The sequence below is a fragment of the Phacochoerus africanus genome, chromosome 1 (assembly GCF_016906955.1).
Source record: "Phacochoerus africanus isolate WHEZ1 chromosome 1, ROS_Pafr_v1, whole genome shotgun sequence".
Taxonomy (NCBI): domain Eukaryota; kingdom Metazoa; phylum Chordata; class Mammalia; order Artiodactyla; family Suidae; genus Phacochoerus; species Phacochoerus africanus.
In genome coordinates this window covers 99,065,453-99,082,714 of record NC_062544.1, presented here as the reverse complement: position 1 = coordinate 99,082,714, position 17,262 = coordinate 99,065,453, and the positions used below count along the sequence as shown (strand labels likewise).

General features: G+C 39.4%; 1 protein-coding gene across 7 annotated transcripts in view; it reads right to left on the bottom strand.

The window, feature by feature from the left end:
* The window catches only part of CNOT10 (CCR4-NOT transcription complex subunit 10), an 81,097-nt gene that overhangs the window by 48,700 nt on the left and 15,135 nt on the right, over positions 1-17,262 (bottom strand). For all 7 annotated transcript variants that reach the window (XR_007133414.1, XM_047769483.1, XM_047769492.1 and 4 more), the window contains 6 exons: positions 16,702-16,863; positions 11,658-11,808; positions 9,831-9,973; positions 7,168-7,254; positions 6,254-6,337; positions 2,050-2,167 (listed from right to left, as the gene is read on the bottom strand). Coding sequence is in view for 6 of the 7 variants with exons in the window: in XM_047769483.1 (XP_047625439.1) it covers positions 2,050-2,167; positions 6,254-6,337; positions 7,168-7,254; positions 9,831-9,973; positions 11,658-11,808; positions 16,702-16,863 (745 nt within the window). In the remaining variant the exon portion in view is untranslated. The remainder of the gene's footprint in view (positions 1-2,049; positions 2,168-6,253; positions 6,338-7,167; positions 7,255-9,830; positions 9,974-11,657; positions 11,809-16,701; positions 16,864-17,262) is intronic.

The following is a 17,262-nucleotide window of genomic DNA, read 5'->3' as shown; positions in this document are numbered from 1 at the left end:
CCAACAACTCAAAGTCGGATTGTGATATATTTTTATTTATTTATTTTTGTCTTTTTCCCTTTTCTAGGGCCACCCCTGTGGCATATGGAGGTTTCAAGGCTAGGGGTGGAATCAGAACTGTAGCTGCTGGCCTACGCCAGACCCACAGCAACATGGGATCCGAGCTGCATCTGCAACCTACACCACAGCTTATAGCAATGCCGGATCCTTAACCCACTGAGCAAGGCCAGGGATCGAACCGCAACCTCATGGTTCCTAGTTGGATTCATTAATCACTGTGCCACGACGGGAACTCCCATGATATATTTTTAAATTAAGCAATGATAATATTTAAGTAAGACAAAAGTTAGGCTAAGGAAAAAAGAGTAAGAAATACACTAACTTGTTTAAAGGAGGTTGTTTCTGGGGAGTGACACTGTGAAAAACAAAAATTATATTGCCAAAACTTCTCTAATAAGGCTATTTTTTTTTGATACTGCTGTTGTTTTTTCTTTTTGGCCACACCCGAGGCATATGGAAGTTCCCAGGCCAGGGATCAAATCTGAGCCACAGCACATGTAAAATTTAGTGTTTGCTGCTGATAAAAGAGGCTTACTAGGAGTTTCCACTGTGGCACATTGGGTTAAGGATCTGGCATTGCCACAACAGTAAACACTAAATTTTATATATGGGAAGCAAATTAAAGATTTTAATATTATTAATTACGAAAAAATATTAATACATAAAGCACACACCATGTAAAAAGTCTTTCCTATTAGAATGTCGTAACTGTTGAGCTATGACTTCACCAAACTGAAAGGATAAATGTGGGAAGGTTTGAGTATGTTTGCATGTATGTTCTATGCATTGATGTGAAACTTTCTCAGACAAAATAAATATCGTACTCATTCTCTGCATTTTGAATTTGGTACAAAACATTTTCAATAGTTTAACCTCGTTTCTTGTATAGATTAATTCTCCTCCTTCTTCCCCATAAAACAGCAATGATATAAACTTAACTGACAGCTGCAGGTTTTCCTTTCATTTTACTTTTAATATTAAGCAATCTGTCAAAGCATTCTAAACAGAGGCAAGAATAGAAAACTCATTATCTTCCTAAGTTTATAAATTTTTTTTTTTGTCTTTTCTAGGGCCACACCTGCAGCATAAGGAGGTTCCCAGGCTAGGGGTCTAATGGGAGCTGTAGCAGCCGGCCTACGCCAGAGCCACAGCAATTCAGGATCCAAGCAGAATCTGCAACCTACACCACAGCTCATAGCAACGCCGGATCCTTAACCTACTGAGCAAGGCCAGGGATCAAACCTGCAACCTTGTGGTTCCTAGTCGGATTCGTTAACCACTGAGCCACGAGGGGAACTCATATGGAAATATTTTTGATATAGTTAATTATCTAAAAAAGTATTTATATTATTCACTGCTTTTATGGGAGAGAAAGGAAAAGTAAAAGCATTATTATTTCATTTCCTAAAAGGTCTCATTTCACAAAGCAGAAGTCCAAGGACCTTATGTTTTGGACATAATTTCTAAGCTGGTATTAAAACCAAAATGATAAAAAGAACAACGTGAAATTTAAAAAAGAAAAAGTAAAAGAAGAAGTGAAGCTTCTTCTAAAATGGAAATAAGTAATAAAATAGAATTCCAAAATTTTTTTGCAACAGAAATAATAAACATTTTCATTGAAAAAAATTAGCAGAGGAGTTCCTATCGTGGCTCAACAGTAACAAATCTGACTAGGATCCATGAAGAAGAGGGTTTGATCCCTGGCCTCGCTCAGTGGGTTAAAGGATCCGGCATTGCCATGAGCTGTGGTATAGGTCGAAGATGCGGCTCAGATCCCAAGTTGCTCTGGTGTAGGCTGGCTGCTACAGTTCCAATTCGACCCCTAGCTTGGGAACCTCCATATGCCGCAGGTGTGGCCCTAGAAAACACAAAAAATAAAAATAAAAAGATAAGCAGAAATCACCCTGAAGAGTTGTTTATAAAAAAAACAAGCAACAAGGCATAGAAAAGTCAGGAAGAAAATACCACAACTTCATAATTTTCTTTTACCTGTTTTCATGAATCCTGGATGCTCAGCAATGTTTGAACTATTCAGGAGCTTCACAGCTTTCCGATAATTGCCTCTTAAGTATTCAAAATTGCTTTTAAGAAACAAAGAGGGTGCAGACTGCAAAGAAAATATAAATTACTCACAATCTGTTTTCAGATGCCTAATGTGAATCACAATCATAATGTTGTTTATGTTCAAGAGCATTAACAATCACAAGTCATGGAGTTCCCGTTGTAGCACAGTGGAAAGGAATCCGACTAGGAACGATGAGGTCTCGGGTTCGATTCCTGGTCTTGCTCAGTGGGTTAAGGATCCAACAGTGAGCTGTGGTGTAGGTCACAGATGTGGCTCAGATCTAGCACTGCAGAGGCTGTGGCATAAGCTGGTGGCTACAGCTCCAATTAGACCCCTAGCCTGGAACCTCCATGTGCCACGGGTGAAGCCCTAAAAGGACAAAAGACAAAAATAAACAAAAACAAACAAAACAATCACAAGTCACAGTCACAACAATCTGTGGTCTGAGTTTTCTGAGATTGATTTAACAATCTAAAAAAATTAAGCCTGGCAGAAAGTACTTTATTTCTTTTTTCTTTTCTATTTTTTTTTGGCTGCACCATTTTATTTTTTATTTTTTTATTACTTTTTTCATTTATAATGATTTTTATTTTTTCCATTATAGCTGGCTTACAGTGTTGTCAACTTTCTACTATACAGCGATGTGACCCAGTTACACATACATGTATACATTCTTTTTTCTCACATTATCATGTTCCATCATCAGTGACTAGACACAGTTCCCCAGAAAGTACTTTATTAACTGAATTATTAAAGGTCTATGTAAAAAGAAAAAAAATACATACAACATATGTACATAAGAATACAGTCCACAAATAATCAACTGCCCATCCTCATCTATTACACTATTAAATGAAAGCCAATTTAACAGCACAAACTAGTCCTTCATTTAAAAAAAAATTTTATTGTTATTTTTTGGCTGAGCCCATGGCACATGGAAGTTCCTGAGCTAGGGACTGAACCCTAGCCACAGCAGTACCTAAGCCACTGCAGTGACAACAGCACATCCTTAACCCACTGAGCCATAAGAAAACTCCTAGGTTCTTCATTTTAATGGTTATTAGAGACTGGTGAGCTGAGCTCCCTCATTTTTCAGGATACAAATATATTTTCATTAGAAGCCAAAGAGGTAGAAATAATCCAATGTTCTTCCAAGTAGAAAAAAAAAGTATCATTTTATGAATGGAAAAATTTCCTAACAGAATGCCTTATTTTCAAGGGCTCATCTTGCTGTTACAAAAATCATGTTTTGGATCACAGAACACCTTTTGCTTCTCCAAAACTTTAGGAGGAAGTTTTCCCTGATATGGGTAGTATAACTAACAATGATTTATTTTCCTGTTTGTCTCACCTCTCTGACTAAAACAACTTTTAAGACAAAGATCATGTCTTTTCTCCCAAAAAAAGGTTAAATTTGGGGGGGGGTCTTTTTAGGGCCAAACCCATGATACATGAAGTTCCCAGGGTTGGGGTCGAATCAGAGCTGTAGCCTACAGCCTATACCACAGCCAAAGCAACGCCAGATCTGAGCTGTATGTGCGACCTACACCTCTGTTCACAGGAACAGTGGGCTCCTTAACCCACTGAGAGAGGCCAGGGATTGAACCTGTGTCCTCATGAATGCTAGTCAGATTCATTGCTGCTGAGCCATGATGGGAACTCCCTCTCCTAAAAAAGGTGTAATGAGGGTTGGCTGGCTATTAAGTCTTTCCCTCTTAGCCTCAGGTTATATCTAAGCTAAAACTGCTCTAAAAATTAATGGAGTTCTACTGACCCAGTGGCTACTGAACCCTGCCTAAGATTTCTAAGATCAATTTTCTTGAACTATTCCTACTATAAACGACATCTTCTTATGACTTTACACGTTAATTTTTTTGGCAGCACAGGGTATTGGCCCAGGGATTGAATTTAAGCCACAGCTGAGGCAATACTGGATCCTTTAATCTACCATGCTTGGCAGGGGAGATCAAACCCACTCCTCAGCAGTGACAAGAACAACTTAAGTCAGATTCTTAACCCACTATGCCACAGCGGCAACTTTGATTTCACTTTTTGTTTTGTTTTTTGGGGCCGCACTCACGGCATATGGAGGTTCCCAAGCTAGGGGTCTAATCGGAGCTATAGCTTCTGGCTTACACCAAAGCAACTCAGGATTTGAGCCACATCTGCAACCTACATCCCAGCTCATGGCAATACTGGATCCTTAACCCACTGAGTGAAGCCAGGGATCGAACCTCATGGATACTAGTCAGATTCGTCAACCACTGAGCCACAATAGCAACTCCATGATTTCATATTTTTAATTAACACTTTTCCTAGAATTCCTGTTATGTGGCTCAGCGGGTTAAGAACCCAACATAGTATCTGTGAGGATGGAGGTTCAATCCCTGGCCTCCCTCAGTGAGTTAAGGATCTGGCATTGCTGTGAACTGTGGTGTAGGCTGCAGATGTGGCTTGGATCCCGTGTTGTTGTGGCTGTGGTGCAGGACAGCAGCTGCAGCTCTGATCTGACTTCTAACCTGGGAACCTCCATATGCTGCAAGTGCGGCCCTAAAAAGACAAAAAAGACCAAAAAAAAAAAACTGGCTCAGATCTAGTATTGCGGTGGCTGTGGCACTGGCAGGCAGCTGCAGCTCTGATTTGACCCCTAGCTTGGGAACTGCCATATGTATCTGTCTCTTCCCTCTACTGTTTCAAAAAGTATGTATCAGTGGAGGGCTGGGGTGGAGGGAAAGGAAAGAGGAATTATAACTCAAATACTCTAGCGCTAATCAAACTGAAGGTATTGTCAAGTCAAAGATCAACTGGAACGGGCAGGTCTGTGTTACAACTAGGCTGTTAACTTTTAATGTTTTGAGTATAATCTAAGAAAAATCCTTGGAGATCCTGTCGTGGCGCAGCAGTTAATGAATCCAACTAGGAACCATGAGGTTGAGGGTTCAATCCCTGGCCTCGCTCAGTGGGTTAAGCATCTGGCATTTTTTTTTTTTTTTTTTGCCTTTTTGCAATTTTCTTGGGCTGCTCTCGTGGCATATGGAGGGTCCCAGGCTAGGGGTCGAATCGGAGCTGTAGCCACCGGCCTATGCCAGAGCCACAGCAACGCTGGATCCGAGCCACGTCTGCAACCTACACCACAGCTCACGGCAACGCCGGATCGTTAACCCACTGAGAAAGGGCAGGGACCGAACCCGCAACCTCATGGTTCCTAGTCGGATTCGTTAACTACTGCGCCACGACGGGAACTCCGGATCTGGCATTGTTGTGAGCTGTGGTGTAGGTTGCAGATGCAGCTTGGATTCCGCGTTGCTGTGGCTCTGAAGTAGGCCAGAGGCTAAAGCTCCGGTTAGACCCCTAGCTTGGAAACCTCCTTATCCTGAGGGAGTGGCCCTAGAAAAAGACAAAAAGACAAAAAAAAAATCCTTAAGTGTCTAGTAACAGTAACTATCTAAGTAAACCACTCATGGAATGATGGATAGCTATTTAAAATGGTGGTTTTGAAATTTCCCTTGTGGTGCAGTGGGTTAAGGATCTGGCGTTGCCACAGCTGTGGTATAAGCCCAGGAACTTCTACACACTGAGGGTGTGGCCAAAATAAAGAAATAAAGAAATAAATAAAATAAAATGGTGGTTTTGAAGGCTACATGCTAAAGGAAAATGGCTGTTATAATGTTAAGTGAGAAAAATATTAAATTGGAGACATAGTATGATCACTGTACAACTCAATATAAAGGTTTATATAGCTGGTACCATATATTCAGTATAATAGGCTAAGATAAATATATATACATTTTTTTGTCTTTTTGGGTTGCACCAATGGCATATGGACATTCCCAGGCTAGGAGGTGAATCGGAGCTATAGCTGTCAGCCTAAACCACAGCCACAGCAACACAAGATCTGAGCTACATCTGCGACTTACACCACAGCTCACAGCAACACCAGATCCTTAACCCACTGGGTGAGGCCAGGGATTGAACCCACATCCCCATGGATGCTAGTGGGGTTCATTAATCACTGTAGGCTAAGACAAATTATTTAAAACTGACAAATACCTACTGTCTAAATAAGAAAATTTTAAGACATAAAAGCCACTAATTGAAAAAAAAGAGAAAGGTTAAGAAGAAACTTACATTCCCAGCTGTGTTCATGACTGACTTGATTTCCCTTTTGCATGCCTTCAGGGACTTCATTTGGATATAAGCTCTTACTTTATACTGCCAAAGGAAAAAAATGCTTTTATGTAAGAACTGTGGGGGATTTACACATGCTGAAGTAAAATTAGACACAATCTGTTTACAATCATACCAGTTACTTGCAAAAGTGAGTATAAAATTATCTTAAATAATGTATTTTGACTGTGTGCTTGGAATACAGTTTTAAAACCTAAAACGTGACAGGATGAAAATTTCTACTTAACTTTCAAGCAAAAATCCTACCAATTCTTACCTGCATATGACTAACAATAAATTTCAAAATTCTACAAACTGATTTTACCATCTAATACATTCCCAGGATATTTCTATCAATTTTTATAGAGAAATAAAAGAAATAATATTAAAAAAAGAAATGATATTGCATTATCATCTTAAGCAAAATATATTTAGAAGGATAAATGTGCCTCTAAACTGTAATACTTTAGGAGTTCCCATTGTGGCTCAGTGGTTAACGACTCCAACTAGGAACCATGAGGTTGCGGGTTCGATCCCTGGCCTTGCTCAGTGGGTTAAGGATCCAGCGTTGCTGTGAACTGTGACATAGGTTGCAGACACGGCTTGGATCATGCGTTGCTGTGGCTCTGGTGTAGGCCGGCAGCCACAGCTCTGATTAGACCCCTAGCCCGGGAACCTCCATATGCCGCAGGAGCAGCCCTAGAAGAGACAAAAAGATAAAAATAAATAAATAAATAAATAAAAATAAACTGTAATACTTTAAAGCCAAATAAGCATACATGTCTTCTATTATTTACTGTTTTCAATGACCTATCATATTTTTCATCATTTATAAGTAAATTTATGTGACATATAACTCTTAACATTTACGCTACCTGATGTATCTTTGACTTTGCAGCTTCTATTAGAGCTCCGCTTTCACCTTTATGGTTAGACGTGTCTTTGTTGGTGTTATTACCAGCCTGCAGGGTGATGAAACAAAGTTAACCAAAATGAAGTGCTTTTGAGGATAAATGAAATCATTGATTTCCAAGTGAGTTAATCTGAATCACCTACAGAGCATTTTCAAAATTCCGAATCCCAGGTCCCAGAGATTCAGGTTTAAGAGTTTGTAGTGAGTGACAGGAAATTACTTATTAGCAGCTCACAGTTGAGCATATGATGGGCTTGGCTTAAAAAGCAAGGATATTACTTGGGCAAAATTCAGATTACCTTTCTAAAGCCCAGGACAGATGTCATCCCCTCTTTAAAAATTTTCTCAGGTGTAAACACTACCAACAACATCATGCCCTAGAGAGTTCCCTTGTGGTGCAGCAGGTTAAGGATCTGGCATCCCTGGCCCAGGAACTTCCACATGCCCCTGGAGCAGCCAAACAGCAACAAAACCCCAAACAAAAATGCATCATATCCTTAACCCAGAGTAAACTGTTCAAAGTCCTTCACGATGTGACCCATATTTGAGTTGCCAGGCTCATCCCTAATGATCTCCCCATATTTCTCAGGTCTTCCACAGGTGAGATGACCAGAAATCCTGCCTACCCACCACTCTCACACCTTTATACTCTCCTCTGCCAGGATGATCATCCTGCTTCATCCTTCCTCTTCTGCTTATTGAACAATTTTATCTTTAACGGCTCCAATCAAACATCCAAACTGCTCTGAAACATTCCCTAACCTTCTTCCTTCCTGTCCATCAATAGATGTTGCCCATTTTTATCTTTCCATAAGATCTGAATTCCTTGAAAATAACTGCAGTGTTATCATTGGTCACTTTAGTAGCACATAAGCATCTACTGAAAATGAATTCCATTTCATCAACTATTACAAGTATTGACCATAAAAAAAAATGAAACAGTTTAATTTACTACACAGTATGTGGGAATAATGCTAAGATTATTTAACTGAGCACTCACACATGTACACTTGAAAAAAGCAATGTTAGATTTTTATTTTTAAATCTCAAGAACTTATATAGGCAGAAAGAAAGGTACTGATAATCTGTTTCTGCAAATACTCCATTTTTAACAAAGGGACGGGAACTGGACAAAATAAGGACCATCCTTTGGCAGCCAGGTGCATAGGCAAAATGAAAACCATGAGAACCAACCAACCAACTAAACAATCAATCAAAAAGGAGTTCCCTGCTGGCTCAGTGGATTAAGGATCCAGCATTGTCAATGTGACATAGTTTTGATCCCTGGCCTGGGAACTTCTGCATGCTTCAGGTTTGGTTAAAAAAAAAAAAAAAAAAGAAAGCCACAAGAACCAAGATGTATTCTCAAAGTAAATCAAGTCTCCCCAGAACATGGGGAAGCTTAATGGTCATAAATGTGTGCTCTTTTTGAAGAACTTTAAGGATGAAATTTTCCCCAGTGAAAGTTGTAGAATTGCAAAGTTATGGAATTTTGTGGTCTTTTTTTCCTTTTCTTTTTTTTTTTTTCTGGTTTTTAGGGCCACACCCATGGTATATGGAAGTTTCCAGGCTAGGGGTCCAATTGGAACTGAAGCTGCCAGCCTATGCCACAGCCACAGCAACTCGGGATCCTTAGAACCCAGGTCCTCATGGATATTAGGCGGGTTTGTTACTGCTAAGCCACAACAGGAACTCCTGGAATTTTGGTGGCTTAGTTCTAATCTTCATATTCTGCAAAACTAGTATCTCGCATGTGAAAAGATGTTAACATACATCCTTAGCCATTAGAGAAATCAAAACTATTATGAGGTACCACTTCACATCCATTAGGATGGTTACAATTTTGAAAGGACTGAGGGCTGGGAGAATGTAGAGAAGCTGAACCCTCAAAAGTTGCCAGCAGGAGTATAACATGGCGCAGCTACTGTGGAAAACGGTCTGGCAGTTCCTCCTGAAGTTAAACATAGAGTACCCAAATGATCCAAGAATTCCACTCTGAAATACACACCTAAGAGAACTGAAAACATATGGTTTCCACAAAAACTTGTACACAAACATTTGCACCAGCATTATTCATAACAGCCAAAAGAAGAAAAGAACCCAAGGTTTATCAGCTAATGAACAGACTTTCTAAAAGTGGCATATCCACATAATGGAATATTACTTGGCTATAAAGAAGAATGAAACACATGAAAAAGGAATGCTATAGGCTACAACATGGTAAATTTTGAAAATAACATGCCAAGTGAAAGAAGCCAATCATAAAAGGTCACATAGTGTACGATTCCATTTATATGAAATGTCCACAAATCCACAGACATAGAAAGTAGATTAGTGGTTGTCAAAGGCTGAGGGAAGGAGGGAAAGGGAATGAATGCTGACAGGTACAAGGTTTCTTTATGGAGTGATGAAAATGTTCTGCAATTTCGACAGTGGTGATAGTTGTACAACTCCGTGAGTATACTAAAACTCACCGAATTGTACACTTCAAAAAAAATGTATTTGTACATGGGAATATATTTGTGCATGGGAATTTTATTTCAATAAAGCTGTGAAAATAATATTTAATAACCACAAAGATTAACCACACTTTAAATTTTAGTCTGATCACTTCAGAAAACTCACCTCATTCTTTCCATTTTTGTTATTGTTGCCCTGTGAAATCATTTTTTCCAAAACAGCAAGAAGATGTAAAGCTTTCTCAGCTTGGTAGGTTAATATATAGAGGTCTACAAGCAAAAAACACACTGCTTGGGCAAATTTTTCTTCTGGAGGGCGGTGGGGGGGGAGAAAAACAGGAAAAGAAAAGTCATAATCAAACGTAAAGCAAACATCTCAGACCACTCCCCCCCAGAAAAAGCTCTGAAAAGCAAAGCCTGAGACTTTACTTAAAGACGGGAAGCAAACTGCAATGTCAACAATGTCACTCTATTTGACATCTCAAGGCCTCTCACCCTACGGATTCTAATGCCTGAACTTCCTTTGGCAAAACGTCTACCAAATTCCAGCACATGAAGTGAGGATTATTACTTTAGATGGAAGGAAACCTCAATTCCAGGACTTGCTTGGCTACTCAACAGATCTGCAGCCCCTGTATTTCACTGAACTATTTACTTATTTATTTGCCTGCACCTGTGGCACAAATAAGCTCTTGAGGCAGGGATCGAACCCATGCCACAGTAGTGACAAAGCCAGATCCATAACCTGAGCCACCAAACTCCTGCCCTTACCTTTCTTACTACCCTTACTCAAGGCTAGTAATTGTAAGCTAGTTAACAAAAAAGCGAACATTGTTCTAAACTATCTAATCTATGATTACCTGTGAAAATTTCAATTAGGCAATATACACAATAAAATATTATACTGTCCGCTAACATTCCAAAACACTCCTTCCTTAATACACTATTCAAGTAAGAAAGGATCAGGCACACTAAGGCAGTGATTAAACATCAAAGGGGAACAAAAATCAGTAAATCTTTATAATCAGAAATAGCATTTTTGGGAGCTCCTGTTGTGGCTCAGTGGGTTAAGAATCTGACGAGTGTACATGAGGATGCAGATTCGATCCCTTGCTCACTCAGTGGGTTAAGAATCTGGCATTGCCGTAAGCTGCGGCACAGGCCGCAGATGCAGCTGGGATCCCGGGTTCCTGTGGCTGTGGTGTAGGCGGGCAGCTACAGCTCTGATTCAACCCCTAGCTGGGGAACTTCAATATACTGCAGGTCTGGCCCTAAAAAAATAAAAAAAAAAGAAGAAACAGCATTTCTAACAGTTATCTTCAAAAACTGGGGCGGGGGGGTCAGGGCATGAGATAATTATAAGAAAACCTGTGTTTTTGGGTGTTCTACGCAGCAGAAATGAATCTGACTAGGAACCATATGGCGGGTTCAATCCCTGGCCCTGCTCAGTGGGTTAAGGATCCGGTGTTGCCATGAGCTGTAGTATAGATCGCAGACTAGCTTGGATCTGGCACTGCTGTGGCTGTGGTGTATGCCGGTGGCTACAGCTCTGATTAGACCCCTAGCCTGGGACCTTGGGTAAGGCCCTAAAAAGACAAAAAAAAAAACCCAAAAACCAAAAAAAAACAAAAAAAAAACAAAAAAAACCCCCAAAACCTGGATTCATCTAAAAGTGATATAATTTTTCTTTGGGAGCACTGGTGACATATGCCACAGCTGTGGCAATGCTAGATCCTCATGTCCACTGTGCTGGGCTGGGAAGTGAACCCACACCACCATCAAGACAACATTGGGTTCTTAACCCACTGAGCCACAGGGGGAACTCCTAAAAGTGATAAATTTTTATTTTTTTTAACCATTAAGAAAACTTGTCACAACTTTTTTTCTTTCTTTAAACACATGTAATTCTGATTTAGGTTATCTAGGTAACAGTACCAGGGACCTTTGCAAGTATAAGAAGACAAGCAAATTTTGGACTTGACAGACAACATACCAAAAGGCTCTATAAACTGATAAAGTTTTTCACCAACTGATATGGCTTCTGTGTACTGCCGCAGATGATAAAGAATCACTGCTTGATTGTAATACAACATGCTATTTTCAACATCATCTAATCCATCCATTTCTTCAACAGCAGAATGGACCTGCAAAACAATCGACAGGGATTGTGTTCCAACAGTAAGAAAATAAAGGTAAAAATTGAAAGAATCTGTATGAATAAACAGAAACATAGGCCAACATTTCTTACTCTTGAAATTTCCACATTTCCAACAGGACCTCTAGATTTTAATTACTCTCACATACTAAAAATCAAATATTTGTCATAGTAAAATTTTGTTCTTCAATGTGGCTTCTGAGTTGGATTCCCACTCATGTGGCCTCATGCAGCAAGAGGCTAAATAGGGAGTGTGCAAAACTCAAAATAACCTTTCCTATGAGAATTATTTTTTTTTCTTTTTATGGCCACACCTGCAGCATAAGCAAGTTCTTCGGCTAGGGGGTCAAATCAGAACTGAAGCTGACGGCCTATATCACAGCCACAGCAACATTGGATCTGAGCCACATCTGCAACCTATGCCACAGCTTGTGGCAATGCTGGATTCTTAAACCACTTAATGAGGCCAAGTATCAAACTTGCATCCTCACGGACTGGATGTTAGATTCTTAACTGGCGAAGGCACAATGGGAACTCTGAGAATGTTATGATATATACATAAGCTAGATTCCATTTTGTAAATACCAAAGTAAATTTAAACATGAACAAACAATACCTAACTACTTGACTATGTGCCAGGCCTGCTACGTTAAATCCTTTATAGAGAATACCTCATTTACCCTTCCCATACCTCAATGACATAAATATTATTTCCATCTTATAAATAAGGAAACCAGCACAAAAAGCTTAATTATCCTGCCCAAGGCCATATAGCCAGGAAGTTTATTTTCTGATTTTCCTATTGGGTTCTTTGTTCCCATAATAAAAAAATAGATTTTTCAAAGCAGTGAACAACAAAAATACACCTTCTCAAGCACTGAGGTAAAAACAGGCTTTTAATGGCCTCACTAGAACCCTAACTTCCACATCTGACACCAAAAGTCGTAACACTTTGCATTTTAAAGCTAATGACTATCTGTATATCCACTTTCTTTTCTTTTTTTTTTGTCTTTTGTTGTTGTTATTGTTGCTATTTCTTAGGCCGCTCCCGCGGCATATGGAGGTTCCCAGGCTAGGGGTTGAATCGGAGCTGTAGCCACCGGCCTATGCCAGAGCCACAGCAACGCGGGATCCGAGCCGCGTCTGCAACCTACACCACAGCTCACGGCAACGCCGGATCGTTAACCCACTGAGCAAGGGCAGGGACCGAACCCGCAACCTCATGGTTCCTAGTTGGATTCGTTAACCACTGCGCCACGACGGGAACTCCCTGTATATCCACTTTCTATAAGCTGCAGCAATACACTTTTAAATTTTAATCGTTTCACATTCTCTACTTCCATGTAACACATTAAAATGAAATTTTACCTGTATTAAAACTTATCTTTACATTGAGAATGGATAAGCAATGAGGTTCTACTGTATGGCCCAGGGAACTATGGGATAGACCATGATGGAAGATAAGAAAGGGAGTGTATATATACATATGTATGACTGGGTCACTTTGCTGTATAGCAGAAATTGGCACAATACTGTAAATCAACCATATTTCAATAAAATTTTAAAAAACCTTATATTTTCCATTATGAAGAATGCAACAAATTGTTGTAGAAGTTTAGGTAATTAATTCTGACTGATATTTCTCTAAATTAAACAATGGAACTTTTTTTTGGCCATGCCCATGGAGTGTGTAAATTCCTGTGCCAGGGATCAAACCCACGCCACAGCTGTAATCAGAGCCACAGCAGTGACAATGGCGGATCCTTAATCTGCTGAGCCACAAGGGAACTTCAGGGGAACTTTATTTTTAAATTTTATGGCTGCACCTGCGGCATATACAAGCTCTTGGGCCAGGGATTGAATCCGAGCCACAGTTGCTGACCTACACAGCAATTACGGTAACAATGGATCCTTTGACCCATTGTACCAGGCTAGGTATGGAACCTGTACCTCAGCAGCAACCCAACCTGCTGCAATAAGATTCTTAACCCACTGCATTACAGCAGGAACTCTGACTAGAACTTTAATATACAGTTGGTCCACTGTATTCACAGGTTCCACATCCATGGATTCAACCAACCACAGACTGAAAACACATGGGGAAGAAAATGTCAGAAAGTTCTAAAAAGCAATATTCGAATGTGATATGTGCTGGCAACTATTTACATTGTATTAGATATTATAAATAACCTAAAGATTATTTGAAGCATACGGGAAGATGGCATGATGTGGCTAGGTTATATTAAAACATTATGCTATTTTATTTATTTTTATTTTTAAATTTTTTTGTCTTTTCTAGGGCCACACCCGCGGCATATGGAGGTTCCCAGGCTAGGGGCCTAATTGGAGCTGTAGCCGCCAGCCCAAGCCACAGCCACAGCAACCTCAGGATCCGAGCTGCGTCTGCCACCTACACCACAGCCCACGGCAATGCCAGATCCTTAACCCACTGAGCGAGGCCAGGGATCGAACCTACAACCTCATGGTTCCTAGTCAGATTTGTTAACCACTGAGCCACGATGGGAACTCCCATTATGCTATTTTATATAAAGATTTTGAGTAACTGTGGATTTTGGTACTGCATGGAGTCCTGGAACCTTGAACTGGTTAATGGCAAGGAACATGAAGTTCATGATACAGAGTGGTTTGTAATTAGACTTCTGCAGACTTCAATCACCCATGTGTTGAGTTTGATGCAGGGGTGGGGGAGGGATGTTAATGCTAACAATTGGTCCAAGCTGACCAATAGCATGAGCATCTCAATGAGTTTCGTGGTTCTTTATAATCTTTAATTATCAAGTCACTATCTTCAAGTGATTAAAAAAATCTTTTTAAATGGAGAAAACTCAATTTCCAAAGAAAAATAACACTTCTTGGTAGTTATACAATGGAGAGAGAATGAGCTAAGAATGGGATAATTCTTAGCCAGAAAAAGGGGTCCTGGATAAATTAAGGAGTTTTGGTTTCAGCAATGATTGAAATTATGAATAACTTTTCCACATTTTCTATAATTCACCAAAATAATCTAGTAATTGCTCCAACCAGAACAAAGACTACTCATTAAATAAGATGAAAATGAAAGTGGAACAGAATGAAAAGGTGTGTCATCAAATGAACCTATCTACAAAACCGAAATAGACTCACGGATGTGGAGAACAGACTTGTGGCTGCCAAGGGTGAGGGAGGAAGGAGAGGGATGGCTTGGGAGTTTAGGGTTAATAGACGCAAACTTTTATATTTAGTATAAATACATAAATAAATAAAAATTAAAATTATTAAGCTCCTCAAACCTCAATTTAAAATTGAGATAATGGGAAGCTCCTGTCCTGGCGCAGCAGAAACGAATCCGACTAGGAACCATGAGGTCACGGGTTCAATCCCTAGCCTCACTCAGTGGATTAAGGATCCGGCGTTGCTGTGAGCTGTGGTATAGGTCAGAGACGTAGCTCAGATCCCACATTTGCTGTGGCTGTGGCGTAGGCCGGCAGCTGTAGCTCAGATTAGACCCCTAGGCTAGGAACCTCCATTTGCCACAGGTGCAGCCCTAAAAAGCAAAACAAAACAAAACAAAAGAAATTAAAAAATAAAACTGAGATAACAAGTACCTATGCCAAGGGTTGGATGTGAGGATTATATGAGATAGGGAATAAAAAGCACTTAATATGAAATTTGGAATCAAGTAGTAAGTATCTGATGAATGGTGGCTATTATTTTCATTTTTGTTGAAGAATTTCAATAGGGCTGAAAAATTACTTTGTTCCTATAAAGAATTATAAAGATCCTGAAGAACTTTATTTCTTTTCATTTTTTTTTCCTTTTTTGGCTGTGCCTGTGGCATGTGGAAGTTCCCAGGCCAGGGATCGAACCTGAGCCCCAGCAGTGATCTGAGATGCAGCAGTGACAATGCCAGGTCCTTAACCTGCTGAGTCACTGAGGGACTCCTCTTCTAACTAAATGACATTGAGGGTGATGTATAGTATCTTCACTCCTACAAAGAATCACGAAGAGCCTGAAGGGGTCACTTATTTCTAACCACATCACATTTTATGTGATACTCCATAGTATAGTGGTACTCATGAATACAAGACGGGGGGAGTCCTCAAAAAGGTTTCAGGATCTTATACAGCATGAAGCAGTAATTAAAAGCATAGGCTCTAGAGTTAAAGAGAACTGGGTTCAAGCAGCTCTTATTACTTAAAAGCTTTGTATCTTTGGACAATCTACACAAGCCATCTGTACCTCAGCTTTCCCATCTGTGAAATAAGAAAATCACAGTAGCTACTTCATAGGGCTACTGGGAAGAGTAAGTGAGATGTCCTATATAAGATTCTTAGTTACATAAAGTCTTATTACATAGTAAGCACTAAAGGTCCGTTATCAGCCCTCCTGAATATCAAAGGTCTAACCTTGTGATACTGTTATGACCAGACCAATGATCAAGGCAAGCCCCAAACAATATAGAAATCAGAATATCGTCTATTTAACCGATCATCTCCTGATCCAAAATGCTAAACAATCTGCTATTACTATTAATAACTGGACCTTTGCAGGTATAAATAAGATAAAATCTCAGCAGGTCATCTTTTTCATACATTTCTATTTTAATTCTTAATCAAAACTCCAAAGCTCATTCAAATTTGGTATATTAGTTTACCTTGTTCAAGTTCAAAACTCAATGGAAAATAAAATCACACAATATACCTTTCATTTCCTGAAATAATAATTTTATACAAATAAAATTAATACCAACAAATGTTTATGATATATTAGAAATCATGCTATTAATATCAGATAAGTAGTCACATTATTTTACTTAACTAATTTTATTTCACAATTTAGAGAATACCATAATATTTTATAGTGAAATTCATTTATGTATCACCTGATTCTTCAGCTGGTTAAGTGTTTGTCTCAAACTATCTGTTGTGGTTTGGTTACTTTTAAAAAATTCAGCTACTGCTGTGTTCAAAATTATTTTATAATCATCTTTGTTTATATCTTGTAGGCAGGCAAGATGCTGCAGACATACATCATAATTTCCAGCCTAAAATAAAAACACACAAACAAAATTACATACCAACTTTAAGAATTATACATTCATTTCCAAACATATTTCATTCATTTTTATTTTGTTTATTTATTTATTTTTCTTTTTTGGCCACACCCACAGCATATGTAAATTCCTGAGCCAGGGATCCAATTTGAGCCATAGGTGTGAACTATGCCACAGCTGCAGCAACGCTGGATTCTTAACCTGCTGCACCACAGCCCAAACTCCTCATTCACCTTTATTTAAAATCTCTTAAAAAGACAGTTACTAGATGAAGTAATAGTCATGTCAATTAAGAAACTGCGTGGAGTTCCTGTTGTGGCTCAGTGGTAACAGATCCAACTAGCATCCATGAGGATGCAGGTTCGATCCCTGGCCTCATTCAGGGGGTGG